General features: G+C 35.8%; 1 protein-coding gene across 1 annotated transcript; it reads right to left on the reverse strand.

The window, feature by feature from the left end:
- Positions 1-12,181: 12,181 nt before the first annotated feature.
- Positions 12,182-23,351, reverse strand: LOC128550345 (organic cation/carnitine transporter 2-like). Its single transcript, XM_053529234.1, has 6 exons — positions 23,122-23,351; positions 21,816-21,950; positions 21,370-21,452; positions 19,569-19,686; positions 19,265-19,337; positions 12,182-16,274 (listed from the first exon to the last, which is right to left on the reverse strand). The coding sequence occupies exons 1-6, from the start codon at positions 23,154-23,156 to the stop codon at positions 15,942-15,944; spliced, it is 777 nt and encodes a 258-aa protein (XP_053385209.1). The 5' UTR covers positions 23,157-23,351; the 3' UTR covers positions 12,182-15,941.
- Between the last annotated feature and the right edge of the window lie 1,198 nt (positions 23,352-24,549).

Genomic DNA, 24,549 nt, shown 5'->3' on the forward strand with positions numbered 1-24,549 from the left:
ATGTGTTTATTTACAACTGTGAGAAGTATCATCAAAGTATACATTGTAGAAAATTTTCCATTCGCGAAAATGTTATGAAAATTATGATTTTCCCATAGACTTCCATTATGAAATATTGAGTGAGATCCAAATTCTTTAAATTAGTCTAGCAAAGAATCAAGCACACGACCCTATCTTTTTTATTTGCTGAATTTTCTAGGTATATTCTGAAGTTTTAAAAAATCAGAGTTTAATCAAACATTGTAGAAAAAAATTCGATCCAAACGTGCAGAACTACCTTAACTTGTAGAATAGCTTTGATACCCGCTCTAGATAAGGGAGGTAAATGCTGCCGGTCTGTTTTATACTGTTATATATGCATTGTGTCCCTTCGTAAGCTGTGTTGAAGATTGACAAATGCATGGCAGAGCGACTATATATAAATAAAAAGAAATTCAAAAAACCTGTTGTGGCACAGCGGTGATAGAGCTTGTCTGTTTAAACTTTTGCCACAGGGTCCCGACCCCGACATCTACATGTATATTTTTTTTGTCGCAAAACACTTTAGAAGCTCAGTCTCGTATTCATAATAATTTCTAAACCTTAGGTTTAAAGATTTTTTAACGGAAAACTATTTTTTCATGTAGTCTAATTTATGGAAAAAGAGGAAAAAATTCTGCAAGCTGTCGCAGCGGTTCGACAGAACCACTTATCAATCCGAAAAGCATCGAGAGAATATGATGTGCCAAAATCAACTCTGTCAGATAGAATTAACAGTAAATGGCAGAAACATCCTTTGGTCCTGCAAGACAGCTTCAAGCTAAGGATGAAGCAGCTCTAGCCAACTACTTGGCGTATATGTCAAAACATGGCTTTCCTCTCATAAGAGCGATGGCCAGATGTTTTGTTAAAGGCCTTGTTCAAAGATCTGGTAAATAATAAATAAATAAATAAATTAAAAGAATATACAAGTAAATAAGTAAATATTAAAATAAGAAAGTAAATAAACGAATCTTTAACAACTTCAAAATTGTCAGTGTCTACAGATGCATAAAAATACATTCTGTTTTCAGTCAATATTTTATCGGAAACGAAAGCTGTATTTTTTAATACCATTTAAGTTTAATTATTAGAATTTATTCATCTGTCGACAGGTCGTTCGTCACTATTTAATGCCGAAAAGGGCCCTTCAGACCAATGGTTCAGGAAGTTCTTCGGGCGGCATCCAGAACTCAACGAGAGGAAACCACAAGATCAGGATCATGGGAGAGCAGCAATGTCGAATTCAAAAATTATGAATCAATATTTCTGCCTTCTTAATGAAGTATTGACCAAGAATGGCATTAAAGATAAGCCATCTCAAGTAAACGTGCTTTTATATACTTTTCTTTTGTTAAATACGTTTCATGGTGTGTTTGTGAGCGTAAAAAGTCCATCGTCATGTTAAACAGTACCGTACATAATGTTTAAGATACTCTGAACAGTACTATTGAGCCTATTACTGTCAAATTTTACCAGGCTTACGATAACAGTCGGTGTTTAGAAAGTCAATGAACCTTAATCTTTCATCTGCGATTTAAAAAAAATGGTTACGTTTATATTACTCAAAACTTTCCTTCAATGTCTTATATATTCTCGAGCGAATTTATATGATTACTCTCAGATTTTTAACTGTGATGAGACCGGATGGACGGGAAAGTTTCCAGTTATATTAAAGTATGCTATTGACAAGGCGACGCCCAGTTCTGTTCAAGATGCGTTCGCGGAGGCCGGGCTATACCCATTCAATCAAGCTAATATTCCCGCAGGGAAATTAATTCCACCTTCTTTTAGTGCTGAGAAATCTGGTGGCAGCACTGGTGAGACCTTGACATCTAAGTAAAATGTATACGTAAACTGTTTAAACATGCATATATAGCATATTAAAAGTATATTAAATGTTAGACAGCAACTTGCAGTAAAAATATTAAAGTGAAAACGATAGTATTTTGTACGAAAAGAGTGCAGTATCAATGCAGATGTAATATTGTTAACATTGCAGACATAGAAAACAGCTCTAACACCAACTTGCGGATCTTTCCTCACTAATCTTCTTGTTAAACCAGGTCTAATACCACAGAGACTCGCAGACCTTTTTGTGCCGCATCCAGTCAAACCTCTTAGTGCAGCAAAGAAGAAGCGAAAGATAACGGACGCAAGAGTTTTAACTGGAGAGGAAATGCTTATGTACCTGAAAGTAAATTTACATAAACCGTTATTTACAAGTACCCTATAGATAATTTCATTAGTAATGAGCTATCAAGATTCGAATTACAATATCTCCGAATCCGTAAAATGTACAAGTATTATGCCGCGCTCCTTAATAATACTTTAAGTTCTTCATTTTAGAAAGCATACTTGGCGTGTGCCATTTTACGCATAACAATTACGTGAAAAGCCAAACTTTTCACGAATATAAAGTTGGCTGAGTTTATTAGGTCTGTGCTTACCATCAAACAAAAAAAAAGAAGAATACATGTAAATGCAATGAAAAATTGTCACCGGGTACTTATTTTTATCCGTTTGGCATAATGTAATGAGAATGCACGCCGTTCTGGTGCATACGTAAAACAACAGTTGTTCAATTGAGAGTTTCCCAATTCATGTCAGGTTTACAATATTTAAAATGATTTAATACCGTTATCATGAAGCCGACCCTGAAATATTTCTTAGGACTACATCTTAATTGTTTTGTCCTACACGGTCACATCTATTAACGTCTGTACTTGTGTAGTTGCGCCTCGATGATTTTAGTTCAAAAGCAACATACATTACAGGCAAAAGAAGAGCAAGCGTTGGCTAAAAAGGAAGCACAGGAACAACGGCAAAGACAGAGAGAGGAAAAGAGGAAACAAAAGGAAGAATATGAAAAAGAAAAGGTCATTAAGAGGGAAAAGCGAAAAGTTGAAAAGGACAAAAGGGCCGAGGAAAACGTAGGAAAACTGCAGAAAAAAGCAGGCTCGTGAGGCAAACTTTTAGGGTATCTTGACAGTGAACTGTATATTTGTGGTATTTGTAGCGTGAGAAGCCGTGTGAATGATGAGAGAATGGGCATTTTATGGTTTGGATGTGATGAGAGTATGTGTTTGCGTTGGTACCACTTTGCCTGTTTGAGTGAGAGTGAGCGAAATTACCTGCGTGAGAGCCTTGATGATAACAGTGAGTGGTACTGTAAGGTTTGCAAACCATAGCTCTATGAAGAAGAATAAGTTATGTCTGCCAAAATCGTTATGAAGTTTAATTCTTTCCATGTGTTAACAAAATTATTTACACGAGTAAGGGAATATTAAAGAGGTGTTATAACACTACATTGTCCAGATATCTGTGATTTAAGCATAATCATTCAATTTTCTGTTGTCGAAATTTTTCGTGTTGCTGGGACAAATAAATTTGACGCAAACTTGTGATCTTTTTACAGTTATATAAAATAACATTTGTCTTTTTCATAATTCCAGCTCATATGGGCAGTTTCCGAGCATGTTAAAATTTGACGTTCTACAGACCCCTTTTCTGGCCTCGCTAAGTCCCCGCGAACGTGACGTCATTTCACAGGAAAATCCCTAAACTGGTAATACCGGAGCTAAGGTATGTATATATGTTAATCGTTTTTATTTTTTATATTGTTTAAGCTTTTGAGGACGATATATATGCGATTTCTGTCCGGGGACTACTCGCGTGCCAGTACTGAAACTAGTTTGACTGAATAAGTTTGTAAATTTATAGATGGCCTAAATTGTCCACCTGTCGCATTTTATAACCGGAATGATTTCCATGAAGTCCATTTGGAGAAACAAGTAGGTCACTAGGTCGTGATGGGTCTTTAGGACCTATTTATTACCTGATCTACTGAAAAATTGGTCAGAACGTTTGCAATACATAAAGTCTGGTTCAAGTGTAACACTCGGTTATATTGGACCAATAACGTAGTCATCTAGTAATAGAAAATTGAAATATTGTGTTGTCTGGAATTAAAAGCTAAGTCACTATCTCAAATCAGAGAAAAACTTATAACCATCTAGAGACCTAGTTGCGTACTTTTTACCTAGTGTAAAACTTGTTGGATATTTTGTTTAGACAAACATTCTGACCAAGTCACAATACGATTGTGCCAGAATTGTAATCTCTAGAGTGTGTAAATTGTTTACGTCAGACAATGACCATGGACGATCACCACAGGGTTATCACACTAGCTCACCCTGACCACTTTGTCTTAGATGCAAACCTTCTAATGTTGAAGGAAATTTTAAAGTGTAATGACAGTAGGTCAAATATTTTTGGCGATATGTATAACACATTCTTTTCTCTGACGGACAGACAGGAACGGACAGACAAAGACAGATCTATACCCAAACCGCAAAGTGGTGGCTTAATAAGTCAGACCGGATCACCATTATGGGTATGGCTAATCCAACCGCACATTATATAATTAAATTATGTTGAGATGGTTCCCTTGAAATATTGACCGTCCTAGGTGTCCACAGTCCATTTAGTCTTAATTCGCAAATGTCTATTAAGTCCGAACGTATAGCGAGTGTAGCATTCAAGAGGACTTTTATGTTACTTAGTTGCATTCTATGCATTCAAAGACTTTTATTGATTTCACTTTTTATATTGTATAGAGAAAAATGAAGAGCCTATCTATTGCTGTTTTTTCAAACCTAACTTTTAAAAATGAAATATTAAACATGCCCTTATAGAGCATATTTGAATATCAGTACGTGAGATTTAATTATTATTATGATTATACTGTAAAAGCAGAAAATTTCGCGAACTTCGGATTCCGGCCAAATTTACAAAACTCGGATATGTTCCGTTTTGTCCGTAAGTACGATAGGATAGTATAATTTTAAGAAGAATAGAACAAACCACAACGGAACATAGAAACAGTTTGTTTTATTATACTCACGCTTAGTCTTAAAGCCACCAAATATATAATGAACATATTATACACTACTGATTTATTTTCAATGATATCAGTTTATTTTGATATAATGCCGCACACCAACAAACAGGTGGCACTGCTCATCTTACATGTTTGAAAACAAACATTGACATCTACATCTAAAGCTTTGATTTTACAATCATTATGATATTTGTTACAGGTACAGGTGTTAAAACATCCATACAAATTATAGCAAACGATCGTTACGGTACTAGTATCATAGATCAGCGCACATTTAATAGTTAAAACATACCTGTCTATCGATTCTACGTATGAGATCTTTAGCCTAATATACGTTGAACATGTCGATTTGTACAATGTGTAAGTTTTATGGACACCGACATTAAAAAGAAATACCAAAGTTTTCAAAATCGTTCTGTTGCAGTCAATTAATGTACGTAAGTCAATTGTCAACAATTTTGCCAACTTTCAGTTTGAAAGAATGGCTACTGTTGGAATTATGCCCCATTCAGACAGACAGTCCACACCTGCAAAAAACGTGTCAGGGGCATAGATAATACCAATTTTTCATTAAATATAGTATCATACGGCCTTACTTATCTTATTTCTATTATTTGTTTGCAAGAAACAGCTAGAAGAACACGAAAAATAATCGATTTCTGTCATTCTTACCTAAAATGGTGACGCTGATGCAAAACTGAGATGTGGGGAATCACCTTAAAAATCAGAATTTTGCCTACTTTCCGAAAAAATCTCAAATTTGCCCAAAATATGCAAATAATATGCCATGTTTGTCTTAAAATGGTGCTTATTGCTCAATTCTGATCAGAAAATACCAGTTTTACATCGGTTGAAGCAATTTTCACGAAGTGCGAATTTTTCATTTTAGGTATGAAGGTATTAAATGCATCCGCTGCTATTTTCTATATAAAATTAACAACTTATAACATATATTTATCAAGATTTCTAGCCTTTCACTACCTGCGAGACTACTCTTGTCTTGAAGGTCTGTCTTTAGGCAATCAAAATATACCCAAAAAATATGGGGTTGACCATAATGCAGTGAAACCATGGTCACGTGACTGAGACACGTGATAAAAACGTTAATATTGCGTAGGTAGACATCAGGAAATACCTACTTTCACTTTCATTTTACAAGGCAGCTTCCAATCATCTTCTGAAGCATATAACGTAGCTTAAAATCATCTGCGGACATTCCTTTTTACAATCAAGCACAAATAAAGCTTATATCTGGCATGAAAATGGCCTTTACTAGGCGGGAAAATTGCACTATATATTGATATGGACTACATTCGAGTGGACCACGGAGGCATATCCGGCTAATTGCCCCCTTCATGCCAAAAGCAAAAACAAGCAGGATACCATTTGTATGATTTAGCGAATATTAAAACTCGCGAACATACTCGAAATTTCAAATTTACGAAATTTTGACAACGCAAAAATTAATATGTGTTTTACAGTAAAAAGCAAAAATAAGAAAAAGAATAACTCGGGATCATTTCACGTGAGCAATTATTTATTATTTGTTTCTATATCCTTTCGACTACCGCTATCGTACACCGACGCACTACTCGAGACGCCAAATGCAGACTATATTTTTGGGGTTCTCCATTACTGCTATTTTGTGTGAATATGTTATTAATACGATGCGGCACTCTCTCTGGTTTCGCATGCCCTGCATTAAACTACTGTGGTAATCGGGGGAATAAATAATGCCTACAGGATAAGTTTTGATTACTAGTATAATCCTTTCGCAGGGTAACTTTCTCAGCACTGTGGAAGTGCACTTAATTTCATTTAATATATATAACTACAGTATGGCATTGACTTAAAATTCAAGTTTCTCACAAAAGTCTACTATAGTTCTTAGTAACAGGACGAGTAAAACTACACTGCGGTACTACATTGAAATTCGTTCTTCCTGCAAACGTCTACTGTGGTAGTTATTTGCAGAGTGATTTGGTTGCTGTACCACTTCCTCCCTATGTCAGCCCCTCCCCCTCCCAAATCCCGTCTAACACTTGAAGACATATGCATCCCCACTCCTATACCTAGATCCTCACTCCCTGTAATTACCATAAGTACTCTTTTTTCCAGGCACCATAGTGCTTTGGAATTCCCTTCCAGTACAACTTGTGCAAGCCCCAACCCTGAACCAGTTTAGGCAGGGTGTAACCAAACTTGCACACAATGCTTAACATGATAGGCCTGTTTCTTTAAACTGCTTTAATCTGTAAATCCTTCTTGTTTTTAACACTATCAACTGTATTCATGCTTGCAATACACATCGTGTATTACTTTTATATATATTCTCCTGTCCATTCTACTTTTAAAATTCTTGTACAGGCGTGCAGCTGCACGTAATACTCGTAAAGAAGAGTGATGCAGTATAAAAAGATAAATAGATAAAAATTTAGTTAATAGTATGTATTAAAGAGAGGCTTTAAAATATTCGTTTTAGCAGATGCAGTTTCTGCATATCTTTGAAAGTTTAAAGTTTATCTGTGGTTTCAAATCATATGGCAAGAATTTTCGCCCTTATTAAAAGACCCACAAAGATGGGTTGAGCTGACAAGGAACGCCTGTGCCAAAGGGGTGTGTCTAGAAGCACTATACGGTTCAACCAGATGTTCAACAACCTTCCTCGTTAGTTCTACTTCTTTTTTCCCCCTCTAATATACATGTAATACATTATAATTCCTGGTTTCGGTTAGTACAATGAACAAAGGACAGCATATGACACGTCAAATCAAAGATGGAAACAGGGTAGCTAGAGTATGGAAGGTTACCGTTCAGGAATTAGGAAACCCAAACAAACGCAGGTAGTTGATACCACTGACCGAGAGTTTGCAGACTCACATGAAATTATCTCAATGTCAGGGCGAACAAATGCTTGCCAGTTTTGCAGTATGAAGAAACTAAAGACCGCCGGTGGTCTCCGAACACCAACGTCATCATTTGGTTGTAAGCAGTATAAAGACAATTTACACATGTATAACAATACTCTTCTTATTAAAAAGTTATATTGATCTAACGAGTAGTTTTAAAGATTTCATGGTATTATTGAGTCATTGCTATGTTACGTGAACGTACTTGTTTTTACTCCATGTATATAAAGTGGGTCTGAGTCAACAAGCCGCTCAAATCCAAAAATGTACTCAAATTATCGCTCTGGGTCAAATTTCTCGAAATATTTAAGCATGTCAGAAGAGGAAAAGTCTGTTATCGATTATATAGAGCAATAATTGTAGTTGAAAATCCAAATGTCTTGCTTACATAAAAATATTTGTCATCTATTTTCAGGGTTAATCCCCGTGATCTTTTAAATAATACTTTCAGAAAATGCTTTCTTTTGTATCATGCGTCCAGAACTGGGATCGGCTAACTAAAGGACAAGTCCATACAGACCTCCAATCCGAAAACGTCCGTAAAACTTATGGCAACAAGAGCAAAATTGGAAACTCCAGAAAATCGATTTTAGTATATATAACCATTGCAAATCACTAAATGTTATAATTTGATACGTTTTATTATTGCTCATTATTAACATTTTAATAAGAAATCCCTTCCTTCAATTTAGCTACATAACGATTGCAAAAAATCACCCAGGAAGGTACATATTAAAATAGAAACACCCCTTAAATTGCCAACAAAATTATCTTGGAAATCGACGAAGAAGAAATGACTGTCTGACTAGCGGACACTAAGCACAAACTAGAGAAAGAAACAGACAGTGTCTAAGATTAGTGACAACATTACATGGGGTACACATTTATACTATGTGTCATGTGTATATGTACGTTATGTTTTTAGTACGAATGAGAAAGTTTGATTGATTCATCTTTTGATAATTAGTTTTCACATGCAATATACTTTTCTAATATGAGCTGTTTCAAGGGAAAAGGTGTTTAGAGTTAAAGTTTTGAAATTCAAGAAAAACATGTTTCATAAAGTTTGGCTTCTTGTGAATTTTGATACATTGTAATATGGTATAGAAATAATAATCATACAACCGGGCATTTTAAATATAGGCACATATCTAACTTATTAAACAGTTCTACCGATGACATTTTTATCACAGTAAATTTTGGACATTTTATCTTTCTATGCGTCATTAACAATGCTAATTACCCTACCCCAACCCCCTTGCCTTTAGACGGTTATTAAAAAAATACATGTATATATAGATTAATGGTTATTGTCGTAAGTTGTTGAAAAATTGTTTCATTCTTACTCGGTTTAAACGGACTACAGTACAAATTCAACAAAAAACCGGAATTATTTCATGACTTTCAGTGAACATTTTGTGCAACATTACATATGCTCTATGTTACCTTTTGCAATGATTTGTAAGTAATGAATGATCCTCATCTGTTATAGCTTTTACAACTTGCTTTTGTTTAAATATATTTTGTTTTATTTTCTGTCAAATGTTTTGTTTGCTTTTAATGTTTTACTTTTAGTCTCCTACCCGTTTCTCCGGATCGGACTATAAGTAGACTGTCTATCATGAAATTTAGTCCAAAATACATTGTTCAGGTTGTGTAGCATTTGATATATGATTCTTCTTACTCATACCCATTCATAGGAGATTGCCTGTACTGTAGTGTTTTCAATCAGTTGTTAATTTTATTATTTTATCTTATTATTTTCTGTTATAAAAATATTTTTGTTGCATTTTACTTTTAGTCACCTACCAGTTATGTCAGCGGATCGGACCATGTAAACGCGTCAACTATACGTTATTAAGGTTCATTTAACTTTATTCATATTCATAGTCTGTTTTTGTAGGTTACACGATGCAAGTGCCAAAACAAAACTGAAAAATGTCGAATGACACTTCGTGATAAAACTTATAATAGTAGCTAAAAGTGTCTTTTTCTTAGTTTGTTATGCCTTACTGACTTTCAAACAGATTTTAAAATAACTGAATTTATTAATAGCATTATATCTAAATTAGAGCGTATCCCAGTTGTGAGCTGTATTCCGTTGATACTTTTCTTTAAAGTCCCAATTAAGGTATCAACTGTTTAATCATATAATGAAGAATTGTAAGATCTCATTTCACCGAAAGCACATTCATGTACGATTTTGGAAACAGATCATCTTAGAGTTTGTTTTTGTTTGAATTTACGGCCATTTTCAACATTATTCCAGTTATATCAGGCAGCCAGTTCAACTAACCATCGTTCCTGGGAAAGACCAGTACTAGACGCCAAACTCCGTAAGCAACTGCCTACTTTCTCACATAAAAAAATCCTAGTCGGTAGCACAGCTCGAACCTGTGACCCTCCGTCAGTGAGAGGATTCAGAGATTACAAGTGCACGAATGTATCTCCTACATTACGGACCCGGACTATAAATTAATATAATGAGTATACAGTGAAATACTGAATACTGTACCATTTATTAAGCATTCCAGAGTATCCATGCATTATAATGCATAATGCATGGAGCTCAAAGTCAAAATTACCATCGTGTACTTTGGGATAATTTAAATGCATTCTTACCTAAAGTTTGAGTTTTAAATTTGAAAAGTACAATACTTCCATGACAGTGGATAAATTTACACAAGTCTAGTATGCAACTGGAAGAAGCGATCTGTGCATATGTATTACCGTTGCGGCGTAAAAACGATGAAGCGTTCTGTAGAGAATTACCACAGTGTATATATGTATGTTCCATGTGCAATAACAATTTAAAATATTACTGTCTTAGTGTATAAATGTACACTATTTCTGATTACCACAGTGAAATTTTGTATTTCATGGAAAAAAGTTTAGAACTACCGTAGTGCTACAGTAAATGTAACTGATGAAAAGTCTACAAAACGCATCAGTGGCAGACCCGTAGTTTTCAGACTTCTAGAATGCCGGAGCCGCATAATGCAGATGTAGTAAAATAGCTTTAAATACCGTAGCGTAGAAATGAGTAATTAATTAAATTTTAAAAACTGAGTTCGGTAATAACCGCGACGAGCAACCATCAAAACTAATGGGTATTTTTGGAGAGTAATGATCCCTTAATTGTCTGAAAAGGATTTTCTTATCAACAAATTGCGATAACAATGATTTTAGAACATTATTGCGCACGAGACGTTTGGTTTTGTTTTTAAATTTTATGGAGACCTGTAATTTGTTGCGTAATATTATTTAGTATGTCATATGAATGAGTTAACTTATTAGTTTAACTGATTCTATACCGTTTTGTTAATAACATAAATGAAAGTTTACACTTCAGATCAAATTCTGCAATAAATAAAAGCATTCAAATTCCCCCCAGATACAAAGAAAATTTTAAAATTCCGGTAATCCTACGCTGTACGATGTCGGTGATCTGGACACTCGTTTAGATGATACGTTTTAGGCGTCTGCAGTAGTCAGTCGGTGTATGATAGCGGTAATAGCGACCCCCGTTTTTATGGTACGCATTAGTCTGCTATACATGTAGTAGCCGAAAGGATATAACATACCTTATGGAATTTACATGAACATTGCTTTGGATTTTTTTACCAAAATGAAAGCTCAAACTGTTTCATTTCATTTATTTAATTTAACACCAGGTCTTTGTGTTTTCATACAAAGCAGAACTTTTCGATCAGGTACAGAATTGCTACTAATTTTATATAACTCTTCCCAGTGATTTAGATGGAGCGGGCACAAATTCGAACAATTTGACTATTGACCTCGCAGTGTGACCTTGATCTTAGACTTTAAGACCAGGGTTGTCCGTTCTGCATGTCACCTTGATGAGGTTTAAAATTGAAGATAAGTTTCCGAGTGGTTCCGATTATACGGAGAGGACACGAAGTTAAATTATTTATCTGACCTTTAACTTCTACGCATTGTGCGCTGCGAATATCGTCTTAGTGAGGTAAATGAATGATAACAGTTTCTTGAAAATATTGCAAGCGGTTTCAGCAATATGGAGCATGAACGAAATTCAGTTAAATGATCTTTGACCTCCAGGTGTGACCCTGACCATTAACCTTATGTCATGGTTTGTGTGCTCTACACGTCGTCTTGACGAAGTCAACCATTGATGCTAATTTTATGAAAGTCTGCCCAGTAGTTAAGAAGATATGGATCGAAGAAAACCGCCGGCCCAACGGATGGACATGCGTGACTCTAATATATATCTATATAACCCTATTATACTATGTCTCTAGAGGTTATAATGATAGGCTGTGATGCAAGTAACAATAATTACATAACAAAACCAGTCTCAAACAGACACACAAACAATTATGTTCTTTATTCAAGCATTGGAAATGAACTCAGTAACATTGTAACCGAAGTTGAAGGAGTGATAGGTAATGGAATGATGGATCCGAAGACCATGTAACGGAAAAAAAGGGAATCAAAGTGAAACTGACTGTTACAGCTTATAGATAATGAGCAAATTAGCATACTGTTTAAACAGAAACGAAGTTGCATATGCATGTGTGATCTTATTGTTCAAATGTACACCTACCAGACAATAAAGGTCAGACAACAATAGACTAGCGTTATAGATTCATAAAGGTTGATATGAACAACAACCTTCACTTATAGTCAATTGCTTGTCTGATACCAGTTCAGTCAATTTTCAAAAATCCTTAGGCATCTGATTTCCATCTACGGAGGTAAGGCACGCACCACAAACAAGTTTCAGCTATTTAAGGTGTTTTTCACTGTGTTCCTTCGTGTGTTTGTTTTGTTGTGTACGCTTGTGTGCGAATGCAAGTCGTGTATGTGCTGTAAGTTGCGTGCAGTGAGTTGCGGTTCGGGGAGGCTTCGTTTTCTGAACGTGACATTCCTTCTTAGATATGTAGGCATTGTAACTGAAAATACAAACTTTAAGTAGGAGCTATCTATAGTATATGTATGTGAAGTTAAGTGCATCAGAATACGAGCACTGAAAAAATTATTAAAATATCATTTCCTGAAAAAGAGTTATTTGAGCTGAAAAAAATGATCCCGGATGAAATATTTGGAAAAAATGGAGACAACTCCGCAAAGACTTTATGATAGGCTTAGGTGACAATTGACCTAGTACCTCATGCAAACAAGGCAGTCTGAAAGACAGCTATATCCCCCGCCACTGCTATGGATAGTGAAAGGCTAAACCTTTGATTTTAGCTGTGACCTTGACCTTGAACTGACATGGCTGACTCATGAATTCTGCACAACGTCTTGATGAGGTGATCATTTGACCCAAGTTTCATGAAAATCCTTCAAGGGGTTTAGGAGATACAGAGCTGAAACCTTTGACCTTCAGTTGTGACCTTGACCTTGAGTTGACATGGCTGACTCATGAGTTCTTGATGAGGTGATCATTTGACCCAAGTTTGATGAAAATCCTTCAAGGGGTTTAGGAGATACAGAGTGGACACAAAATGGAAGGCTCAAACCTTCGACCCTTAGTTGTGACCTTGACCTTGAGCTTGCATGGTTGACTCATAATTTCTGCACATCGTTCTGATGAGGTAATCATTTTACCCAAGTTTTATAAAATTCCTTCAAGGGGTTTAGGAGATATAGAGCGGACACAAAATGGAGGGCTCAAACCTTTGACCCTAAGCTGTGACCTTGACCTTGAGCCGGCATGACTGACTCATGGATTCTGCATATCGTCTAGATGAGGTGATCATTTGACCCAAGTTTGATAAAATTCCTTCAAGGGGTTTAGGAGATATAGAGCGGACAGAAAATGGAAGGCTCAAACCTTTGACCTTGAGTTGTGACCTTGACCTTGAGCCGACAAGGCTGACCCATGGGTTCTGCACATCGTCTTGATGAGGTGATCATTTGACCCAAGTTTCATGAAAATCCTTCAAGGAGTTTAGAAGATATAGAGCGGACACAAAATGGAAGGCTCAAAACCTTTGACCCTAAGTTGTGACCTTGACCTTGAGCCGGCATGGCTGACTCATGGGTTCTGCACATCGTCTTGATGAGGTGATCATTTGACCCAAGTTTTATAAAATTCCTTCAAGGGGTTTATGAGATATAGAGCGGACACAAAATGGCAGGCTCAAACCTTTGACCTTGAGTTGTGACCTTGACCTTGAACCGACAAGGCTGACTCATGGGTTCTGCACATCGTCTTGATGAGGTGATCATTTGACCCAAGTTTCATGAAAATCCTTCAAGGGGTTTAGCAGATATGGACCGGACACGATTTTGTTACGGACGGAAGGACGGAAAGACGGAAGGACGGAAGGACGGACGGACGCAGACCATTCCTATAATCCCTCCGCCACGGCGGGGGATTAACTACCCACTTTTTACCTCTTATCAGGAAAAAAGCATGTCTACTTGCCACATGAATTAGCAACCTGAATGCAAAACTATGTAAAGATCAAATAATTGATTGCCCTGGGGAAAGTAGGACATCTTTTGTGGTGAAATTTGTCAACAAACAGACGATTTTTTTAAAAAAAGTCAAAACCCACAGAATTTCACAAGGTGAACTATGTTGAAAAGGCTACTGCTGGAAAGAGAACAATCTCAACTACCCATACATATGCGTCAAAGTATGGGAAAAATATCTAGAAATATGAGAAAATCAAAGAAATTAATTTCAAGACTGTTAGGTGCATAACTGTGTAATCATACATGGCATTTATCATAGATAGGTTACTTTTCCTTTGCACTGATATAACAGGGACAGGATTAGGATTAAGAAACGGTGTTCACTCAACAATTTCACCATATAATTAGATTGTTTCCCTTGCGTAAAGAAGGCTTAGGGTAAATCTCTAAGATATGTTTTAATATAAATTCTGCACATTTTCACCAAAATGAACTAGAAAAGGTAACTGAAAACGGTATTTTCACTTATTTCAGTTTTATGGATACTTGCCATTATTAATGTTTATGAAGACATATAAATGATGGTATTATTTACTTTAGGTTTAACTGAAAACATCAGGTAATAACCTGTTTGCATACTTGACCTTATGATATTATTCATACTATTAAACTTTTTTTGAGTTTAATGGTCACTTTTTTCCAAAACACCTAAATTTACTTTCGCAATTTAAAAAAGGATATCCGGGAATTTAATAAAATATATTTTAGTCTCTGCAAATAAAGGAACCAATAACATGATTATCATCTGACCCTTCTTTATGTAAGTGTTTTATAGAATGACTTAATTGATGCCAGGTCATACGCTGTGACTCCATCCAATGAGTTTATATATTATTTATGTTTTGCATGACTAACAAAATATGCAAAAAGCTCTGCAACAAAAAGTAGTTTTTTAAATTAGCAATTAGTTTAATTATTTCAGTTCAGATTTCTGTTTCAACAGACGAACCTTCTTGGTTGCTGAGTTGAAAAATAGCCATTAGGTTTGTAGGTTCCCGATGTGTTGTCATGCGAGACGACATTCATTGAGCTGTCGAAAGGTTAGTGGCTCTACATAATTAGTGACAGTTTTTGCTTTAAGTATAGGTCAGAGGGAAACTTAGTGTCCGCAACTTAATATCGAGAAGAAACCATATGACAAAAAAATATGCAGTTGAGCCTTAAAACAAAATAACAGTACTTTCTTCGTTTGTCTAAAGTCTGAAACTTTCGGATATTTTGGTTCAGAGAAAAGAATGATAGGATAAAATGATGTTAATCTGATCTGGTGAAGAACCCAACTTTGCATTTTCAAAGTGCAATTTTCTTGTCCCGGGCATCAAAGAAAGATATAGCTTATGATTTTAGCGGAAGTATAAATTTAATGAAAAGTTCTTTGCAAGGACTGATATGAATATAAATACCATTTTTTTTATTGAGACTCCAATCTATAATTATGTTTAGTATTAGAAATCCAAGTTTGTAAAAATATTTTACAACCGTTTACCGGTATCTGTTATGCGCTGCCAAAAAAGATTAGATATGAATTAAGGTAAAACTTGCATCTAACAGAAAATTGGCAAATGTAGGTAAATGTTGCTGAAATCTTAAATTACTCTGCATTTTATATGTGTTTAAACGTAAACTAAACTGAATTCCGTCCTTTACATATGTGTAGTCTCGATTTCTAATGAGCCGGGAGTATGAATATCATGTGTCTGTTTAGACAAATTTGTCACACGAAGGGGCACACGCTTGTCCGTTTCTCTTGCACTTGTCGATTCCTTCGTTTGTCTTTCTTCGCCTTCAGGTTTATCGTTTGTTGTGCTTTTGACTTTTGACGGTTTATCACGGACGGTCGATTCTAAATCTAAAACTTGCTTTATCTTGTCGTTGAGATTCTTGTCCATTGTTTCAGGCAGGAAAACCAGTACGAAAACACATATGACAGATATAGCTCCGCACACAAAATACAGAAGTCCCGGAATGTATGTGTTCTGAAAGAACGATATATAACTTATTAATTTTAAAAGCCAAATGCATTGATTTACCAGTGTCAAGTATTTCGAAATAAACTTCACACATTGGTCGTTTTCGAAGAAAGGAATAATCGAAACTGAGAAGAAATAACTATTAAAAATCAATCTTTTTCAGAAAACAGATGCAATAAAAAAGTTTGATATTTTCAGCTTCATGCATGCATTTAGAAGTTAGGCCGTGAAAAATGTATTTTCACTGCCTAAAATAGAGGACAACTTAAGTTTACACCCTTGGTACGATAAGTACTGCTTTAAGGAGAGGATAACCGTAGCTGATATAGCTTTCTGTCAAATTCCTCCAATGTTTTGTAAATGTTGTATGTATTAAGATATATTTAAACTAAGTACTGCTTTAAACAACAAACAGAAAGCGTTTGTCTATTTACAGAGACACCATTACAACAAAATGTAATTGTACTTTTGGCCTAATATTTTCAGTCATTACATAACTTTGGTTGATTATGCAGAACGCCCTATTTTAATGAGAATACACTTGTTCGTTTGAACAGTCCTATCAACATACTGTACTTGACATAAAGTATGTATCCTTTCGACACAATTCGACGCGATCAAAAATAAACTAATTTCGAAGGTATGTGGAATGTCCTATTTATTTGGAATTCATCTACCAGTTCTGCGAAACCGTTTCAATGAAGCAGTACTTATTTAATATTGTACCGTTATATCAAAGACTGTAAATATTCCAGTTGCCTCTAATTTTAATTTGTTGTTTATCTATGTTTAACTGTTTCTAAAATGGTTTTATTTATGCTAAATTATTCAATGTATTTAAATGAACAATGTACCGACACTACACAACATCGATTTCCGGTGCATACGAGCCAATAATACGGGCTGTTACATCCATTCGCAACCAGAAAACAGAAACTTTACTTCGCATCAACACAATCATAGGTCATCTGGAGTCTTTCCAGCTTTGATCACTTAGGAAGACGCCAGTTGCGCCAGTTGCGCTTCCGTGCATTATTTTTTCACGGGCGAGCACCGGGGTAGAACCGAACCACCGACCTTCCGTAGGCCAAGTCGTTTTGTTCTCGTGTGTTTGCTCTGTGAAATGGTAGTGTGCACGTCTGTGTTCTGTGAGTTTCGTTTTGAGGAGGCTTCGTTTTAGGAACATGGTATTCCCTGTTTGATATGTATCCTTGTTTTGTTTTTGTTCCTTATGAATCACTCGGTCACGGAGTCCCCAAGGAATCGTTATTTTATCTTACCATACCTGTGGTATCGTAAACTATTGACATAAAGTGTTAGGTAGACATGTACAATAGAAAAGGTAGAACTCCACAGGTCGCTCAACACGACAAAAAAAGAAAAGAAAATGTACAAGCTATATCAATTTAACAATATGATTCATCCTGCTATCCCGCTTGAATATCAGTTTCAATAACGTATGGCATACTGAAATTCAGTCTATGACTATACATGTATTTATAATGATGAATACCTTTCTATTCTAATTTTATTATACGAGATCTATTCTTTTGTGGTATTGAGTGCCCTTTCTTCGACAAAGTCCAATTAATTCACTCGAAAAAATGTCTATATAATCTGCACAATTTATATTGAAAATTTCTATTTATATTTATATTTACATTTTTTTTAATGAATTATTATATCTACTTCCCTATGGAAGATCTTTGAATGAATATATATTGAAAAGTTTAGAAAAACACTGTATATTGTTAGATAGGCAGGCCCTGTACAATTCAATGATACTTATTTCACAGTTCTTTAAACATTAATTTAAATGTATGCGATACACACGCCTGGTAAACTACAGAGCTACCTCTTTAAGAGGTATACGGTAAACTGCTCTGCCGCAACTTCCGAGATAGTGCACGTCGCGATAAGAGAACATCAACAAAGTTGAGTGTCATCATATTTTTTGCATTTTTACAAGCAGTGTATCGAATATCAAAAATCGGGCAATGGTAGGCGATGTAGATATGATTTAACTTTACTGGGAATTTTAAGTTTACTAATTCATTCTAAATTTGTAGTCGTGTTGATGTTTACCAACAAGCTGATTTTGCGGTAAATTTGGCCATTTCGTCATGAAAGCACTTTCATTGTCAAATATTTACATTTTAACTAAAATTAAGAAGCAAACCGAGTAGGCGTGAAATAGCTGTAAAATATACAATGCATTTGGAAATAAAGTATGTACCGAAAAGGGTTTGGGAGTACAATTATCCCATTTTTATTGTGAGAGATAGCTCTGTCGTGAAGGAGATAGTCATGTCGCTAAGGAGATAGCTCTGTGTTGCATTAACAGTTTTGAGCAGTGTTGGAGGTATCCAGATAGTAGTTATGCCCACTTACGAGATACAATTCAATTATCTCATTTTTATATTTATACATCATTTGTATAATACATATTGTTTATATTTTCTTATATTTAGTTTGTTTTGTATTTAGTGCCGTTAGCACCAGTACTAACTTGTTCTTAGTAACTAACTATCAAGTCCTCCTACAGACACATTGTAAAGTAGTCAGGTGGTTCAAACTCAAAGCCCATGATCAATAGATTTGCACTTTTATTAATGATCTATGCGAGCTGGCTATATTTTCTTAGAATCGGCAAAATTAGCTTGTTGGTAAACATCACCACGATCACAAATTAAGAATGAATTAGCAAACTTAAAGTTCTCTGTAAAGTTAAATCATATCTACCGATTTTTGATATTCGATACACTGCTTGTAAAAATGAAAAAAAAAATATGATCAACCTTTGTTGATGTTCTTTTATCGCGACGTGCACTACCTCGGAAGTTGCGACAGAGCAGTTTACCGTATACCTCTTAAAGAGGTAGTTCTGTAGTTTACCAGGCGTGATACAAATACATGTATAATATAACAAGTGAAACCAGAAAATGTTCTTTTTAGAATAATGGCTTTGGTACTCTTACCAGGGATGAAACTCTTACCAGATACACTAGCTGCGGACCGACAATAGCACCTATACGTCCCGTTACACTCAGGGTACCAAAACCAATATTTCTGAAACAGAATTTTGTTTTGAATGTTTTGTGATGAAAATTAATTCGTTTTTTAATTATCTAAATTGTCGCCGAAGTCCTTTTTCGTTTTCATAATAGCATGTTCGAGTATTGAAACCGTCTTTTCATCTTTATAATGTTACAAAGAATTTAAATTACACTTTAATTCGTCACTTAAGTGCGTATATTTAACATTCAAAAACAGTATATTGGCAACGTCATTTATTTGTACCTGATTACAGTTGGATAGATTTCTATTGTCATGGTTTGAACAGATCCCCACGCTGTAGATATTCCCATGTTAGCAATCAGTGCAAATACATTGGTTAATTCATCTTTATTAGGTACATCTGAAATTGAAAGTCATCTCAGTAGAACAGTATAATGCTACTTAAGGGATTGGCTGAAACCTGAGAAATTCTACAATGCAGTAACAGGAAAGAAACATGGGTTAACGGGCCGTAAAAAGTCGCCCCGACTTCATCTCAGTGTTGTTATATTTTCTGGTCCTTCGGGATCATTGATTTCAACTCATTTAGATTTGAAGATTGAATACCGCTTAAGCCGGTGCTAGGGGGCGTGGGCAGTGTTGCATTTTCCATTACTGCCCATGAACAGACTCAATCAAACCGAGTCTGCAATTTTCACTGTTTGTCTTGTTCTCGGTGCTTCCGAGGGATCTACTTTCCAGATTTTATTTACTTCACAACAGCGGGTGTTAAGTGCTGTGTGGCGGCCGTAAAAAGTCGCCCCGACTTCATCTCAGTGTTTTTATATTTTCTGGTCCTTCGGGATCATTGATTTCAACTCATTTAGATTTGAAGATTGAATACCGCTTAAGCCGGTGCTAGGGGGCGTGGGCAGTGTTGCATTTTCAATTACTGCCCATGAACAGACTCAATCAAACCGAGTCTGCAATTTTCACTGTTTGCCTTGTTCTCGGTGCTTCCGAGGGATCTACTTTCCAGATTTTATTTACTTCACAACAGCGGGTGTTAAGTGCTGTGTGGCGGCCGTAAAAAGTCGCCCCGACTTCATCTCAGTGTTGTTATATTTTCTGGTCCTTCGGGATCATTGATTTCAACTCATTTAGATTTGAAGATTGAATACCGCTTAAGCCGGTGCTAGGGGGCGTGGGCAGTGTTGCATTTTCCATTACTGCCCATGAACAGACTCAATCAAACCGAGTCTGCAATTTTCACTGTTTGCCTTGTTCTCGGTGCTTCCGAGGGATCTACTTTCCAGATTTTATTAACGCTTTCTATCATAAAACGTTTACAAATCTAAATTAAATGAATATTACGTCCATACGCATTCATTTCCTCTCAACATGTGTAATTGTGTATCAAAAGGCTGTCATACGCTATCGTTTCGTCATGTAACGCGCATACACAGACATGTGTCTTAACGGCACATGACTCTATTACTGTGCTTGGCTGCGTACTATACATCCAAACTTTCTTCTAATGATTTATTTATCAATCACATTAGCTGCAGACACCCTAATTCATTCCAGTGTGAGTGCATGTGTATGTGCTTGTGTGTGTGCGTGTGTGTGTGTGTTCGGGTTTAGCGTCATGTAAACGACGGCTGTGTACTGTAGTGAGCGCAATGCCTAATTTTAAAGTGCTGCCTCACTGGAATATCACGCCACATACACTTGACATGATATCCTACCCAATCACATTATACTGCCATCGGGCTGACCAGTCCTAGTACAATCCTCGTAATACTTAGCGCCAAGCGAGGACGTTACTAGAACCAATTTTCACGTCTTTGGTATGAGGCGGTCACGGATCGAACCCACGACCTCCCGCACCCGAAGCGGGCGCTCTACCACTGAACTACCTAGGTGGTTCTAATGCATTTCAATTACATTTTTTAAATTATAATTGCCCCATTTACACCATGACTTAGATGACTTTGATAGCAGGAAATAATATCGAGGAGCATTATACCATTACCTGTACTCGAAACATTTTCATTAAATTAGGTGTCTACTGTAATTACTACGACATTAATATGAGACTTACCTAGTGTTTGTACGACACCCACCACAATTCCTCCAAAAGCAACGCTTGTAAAGCACATGATTGAGGTACATCGTCGCCCAAATCTGGTTTATAATTTTATTTTACTAACTTAACTAGTATTCCAAAGGTTTCCTTTTCGTTGAATTATGTAAATGTAAGATATGAACTTTTGCAGCGTGCATATATCCCCCAAGAAAAGTCGAATCACCATGTTGCATGATAAGTATATGGTCTCTAATGAATAAATCGGTTTTTTACATGCAATAGTAGGTGATTATAAATCTTTTTGATGCCGATTGTTTTCCCATTGTGAGTAATACACGTATGTCAATAATTATTTCTGTGCAAATGAGGTTACTATTTTAAGATGTCACCACAAATATAAATAGTTTTAATATCATGGTTAATATACCATTTTGACTGTCTATAAAGATGTAATTCCTTACCTGTTTTGAAGCCAAAGTGCGATTGCCTTGCAAGGTATTCCAGTCAGGCTGAACAGAAATAAATTGAAGAAGATGTTTCCAGACAGTGACTGAATCCCAAACGCAATACCATATGAAACAACACCAAGTGCAATCCTATTTAATACCCATAAGTAACTACATGTCATTGAATAGGTGTGATGCATTTGTATTTAAACAAGAGCTGTCGGAGGACAGCAACGCTCGACTATTTAACAGCCTTGTCGCTTGAATGAATAAGAAAGTCGAAAAAGGGGCATAATTTAGTAAAAAAGTAAAATAGGGTTATGGAACCTGCATAGTGCTTATCAGCTCATGACAGTGGACAAGTGTATGAAGTTTCAATCCATTCCCATTAGTGGGTACTGATACCAGCTTACATATAAGAATTTAACCCAAAAACTCCTAAGTTGAAAAAGGGGCATAATTTTGTAAAATGCAAAGTTGAGTTATTGACCCTTTGCACTGCATGTCATATCATGACAGTGAACTAGTGTGTGAAGTTTCAATCCTTTCCCATTAGTGGATACTGAGATACCAGCTTACATACAAAAACTTAACCAAAAATTTCTATGTTGAAAAAGGGGCATAATTTTGTGAAAAGGCAAAATAGAGTTATAGAACCTGTGCAATGTAAGTCAGATTATCACAGTAAATAAGTGTGTGAAGTTTCAATCCATTCCCACAAGTGGTTACTGAGATACCAGCTTACATACAAAACCTTAACCAAAAATTTCTAAGTCAAAAAAGGGGCATAATTTTGTAAAAAAGCAAAACAGAGTTATGGAACCTGTGCAGTGTAAGTCAGTTTATCACAGTGAATAAGTGTGTGAAGTTTCAATCCATTCCCACAAGTGGTTGCTGAGATACCAGCTTACATACAAAAACTTAACCAAATCGGGACGCGGACGCGGACGCCGACGCGGACGCGGACGCCGACGCATGGGTGAGTCCAATAGCTCTACTATTCTATGAATAGTCGAGCTAAAAACAACTCAAATGCTGATACAAACGTGATACTTTGAGAAAAATAATACAACTTTAGCGAAACTCTTTTGTATAACGATGGCTCATTTTTCGAAAATCCATTAGCACACATTCACAAAATTATTAATCATAAATAGATAGAAATGTAAAGGTTTAAATTCAGTCTAATGAATCGATTTACAACTATAAGCTATAATTATGTCATTTTGTTAAAATGGCAACAATGCGACTTAGACAGTCGACCATCAAACGTATTCGCCTGAGCATAAGATTGATCATGAAAGAATATGTATCAACTTACCAGTTCAATGCTAAGAGAAATGTGACTTTCACCATTTTCTTTGTTCTAAATAGGTCTAACACTGTGTACTTTTTGTCTTCTCTGTTCTCCGGTTTCTTTAGGGCTTTGTCTATATCGAAGTTGGTATATCTGTTAAATTTTGCAATGGATCTGACAATAACCTCCGCCTTTTCTGGTTTGTCATGAGCTATGTACCACCGAAAACTTTCTGGTATTACACTGATAGGAAAAAAAAGTATTGATTGTTTTGTCGCACAGGGAAATATGATAAATTTTTTTTATGAAAATGAAACAAAAAATGTTTGTTTAGGGAGGTATTTGAACATCGTCTAAAATTCAGACTTAAAGCTAAAAAAGTAAAATTTTCTGTTCTTTCTGGCATTCTTAAATTAGTTCAGAATAAAACTTATATAGAGCCCAGCTGCAGACAGCACAATAAGATTTAGATTGTATTTAATTTCCCCAGATACTATTTCGACCATATTAAATTTCCTCAGAAACTATTTCGACTGTATTAAATTTCCCCAGAAACTATTTCGACTGTATTAAATTTCCCCAGAAACTAAGCTTTGGAAAATTGAATATTTGGTATTCTTAAGTCTAAATGTAGTCCTCAAGTCCTGGTCTCTTTCACTTGTTTGCGTCAGTGTTTATAAATCTCTGTTAAGTAAATTTGCTGCTGTTGAAGAACTTAGAAAGAAAATATTTACAATAAAGAGGAAAGCTAGGTTTTAAAGTCAAAGCTTAGTGTTAGATTTGTTTATACTAATTTATATAAGCTTGATTGTGATGAAAGCTTCAAGCTTATTTAAACCACTCTCAAGTTAACGTCCAGGAAAAACCAGTATTGGTGTCATATGAGAAGGCATGGTCATGACTCCAGTGGAGCTCAAACCCATGACCCCCTGGTTGAGCGACTGACACCTTAACCACTAGACAACTGCTCCTCTTAATTTTGTTACACAAGGCTTTTTTATGTATTGATGACAATGACATGATATCTATGAAAGCAATAAGAAGTGGGCATTTTGTGGCTTTTGTTAGTTTGCTTAATATGAAGGATTCAAATGATGTAGTATCATTGATCCAGAGTTCATGATTTATTTGATGTTTTGATAGATGGCCTGGTGAAGAAACTTCAGGAGTTGGAGAGGACAGCTGAAACATACAAAGGGCTTATAGAACACACAAAGAAACTCCTCAGGTGTACATTTGAACTTTCACAGTCTCACAAAGGTAATGGCACAATAAATAGAAAAGTGTTTAAGTGAACAAGCTGATTTGAAGTCTAAACTGTAATGCAGTGGTAATGCCATTTTTACACGAGTATACAAGCACAAATAAAAAGGAAAGGACGACGGGGTTCAGTGGTCAGGCTCCTCCAGCTAACATTTTGTAGGATATGAATATAAATTGAGGTCCTGCACA

Source organism: Mercenaria mercenaria, chromosome 2 (genome assembly GCF_021730395.1).
Source record: "Mercenaria mercenaria strain notata chromosome 2, MADL_Memer_1, whole genome shotgun sequence".
NCBI lineage: Eukaryota > Metazoa > Mollusca > Bivalvia > Venerida > Veneridae > Mercenaria > Mercenaria mercenaria.

Excerpts from the sequence above, each read along its gene's own strand:
- LOC128550345 (XM_053529234.1), bottom strand. The coding sequence starts at position 23,156 with ATGGTGAAAGTCACATTTCTCTTAGCATTGAACTG. Across the intron at positions 21,453-21,815 it reads GCACTTTGGCTTCAAAACAG|ATTTGGGCGACGATGTACCT; the intron begins GTAAGGAATTAC and ends ATTATAAACCAG. Across the intron at positions 19,687-21,369 it reads GGGTGTCGTACAAACACTAG|ATGTACCTAATAAAGATGAA; the intron begins GTAAGTCTCATA and ends TTTCAATTTCAG.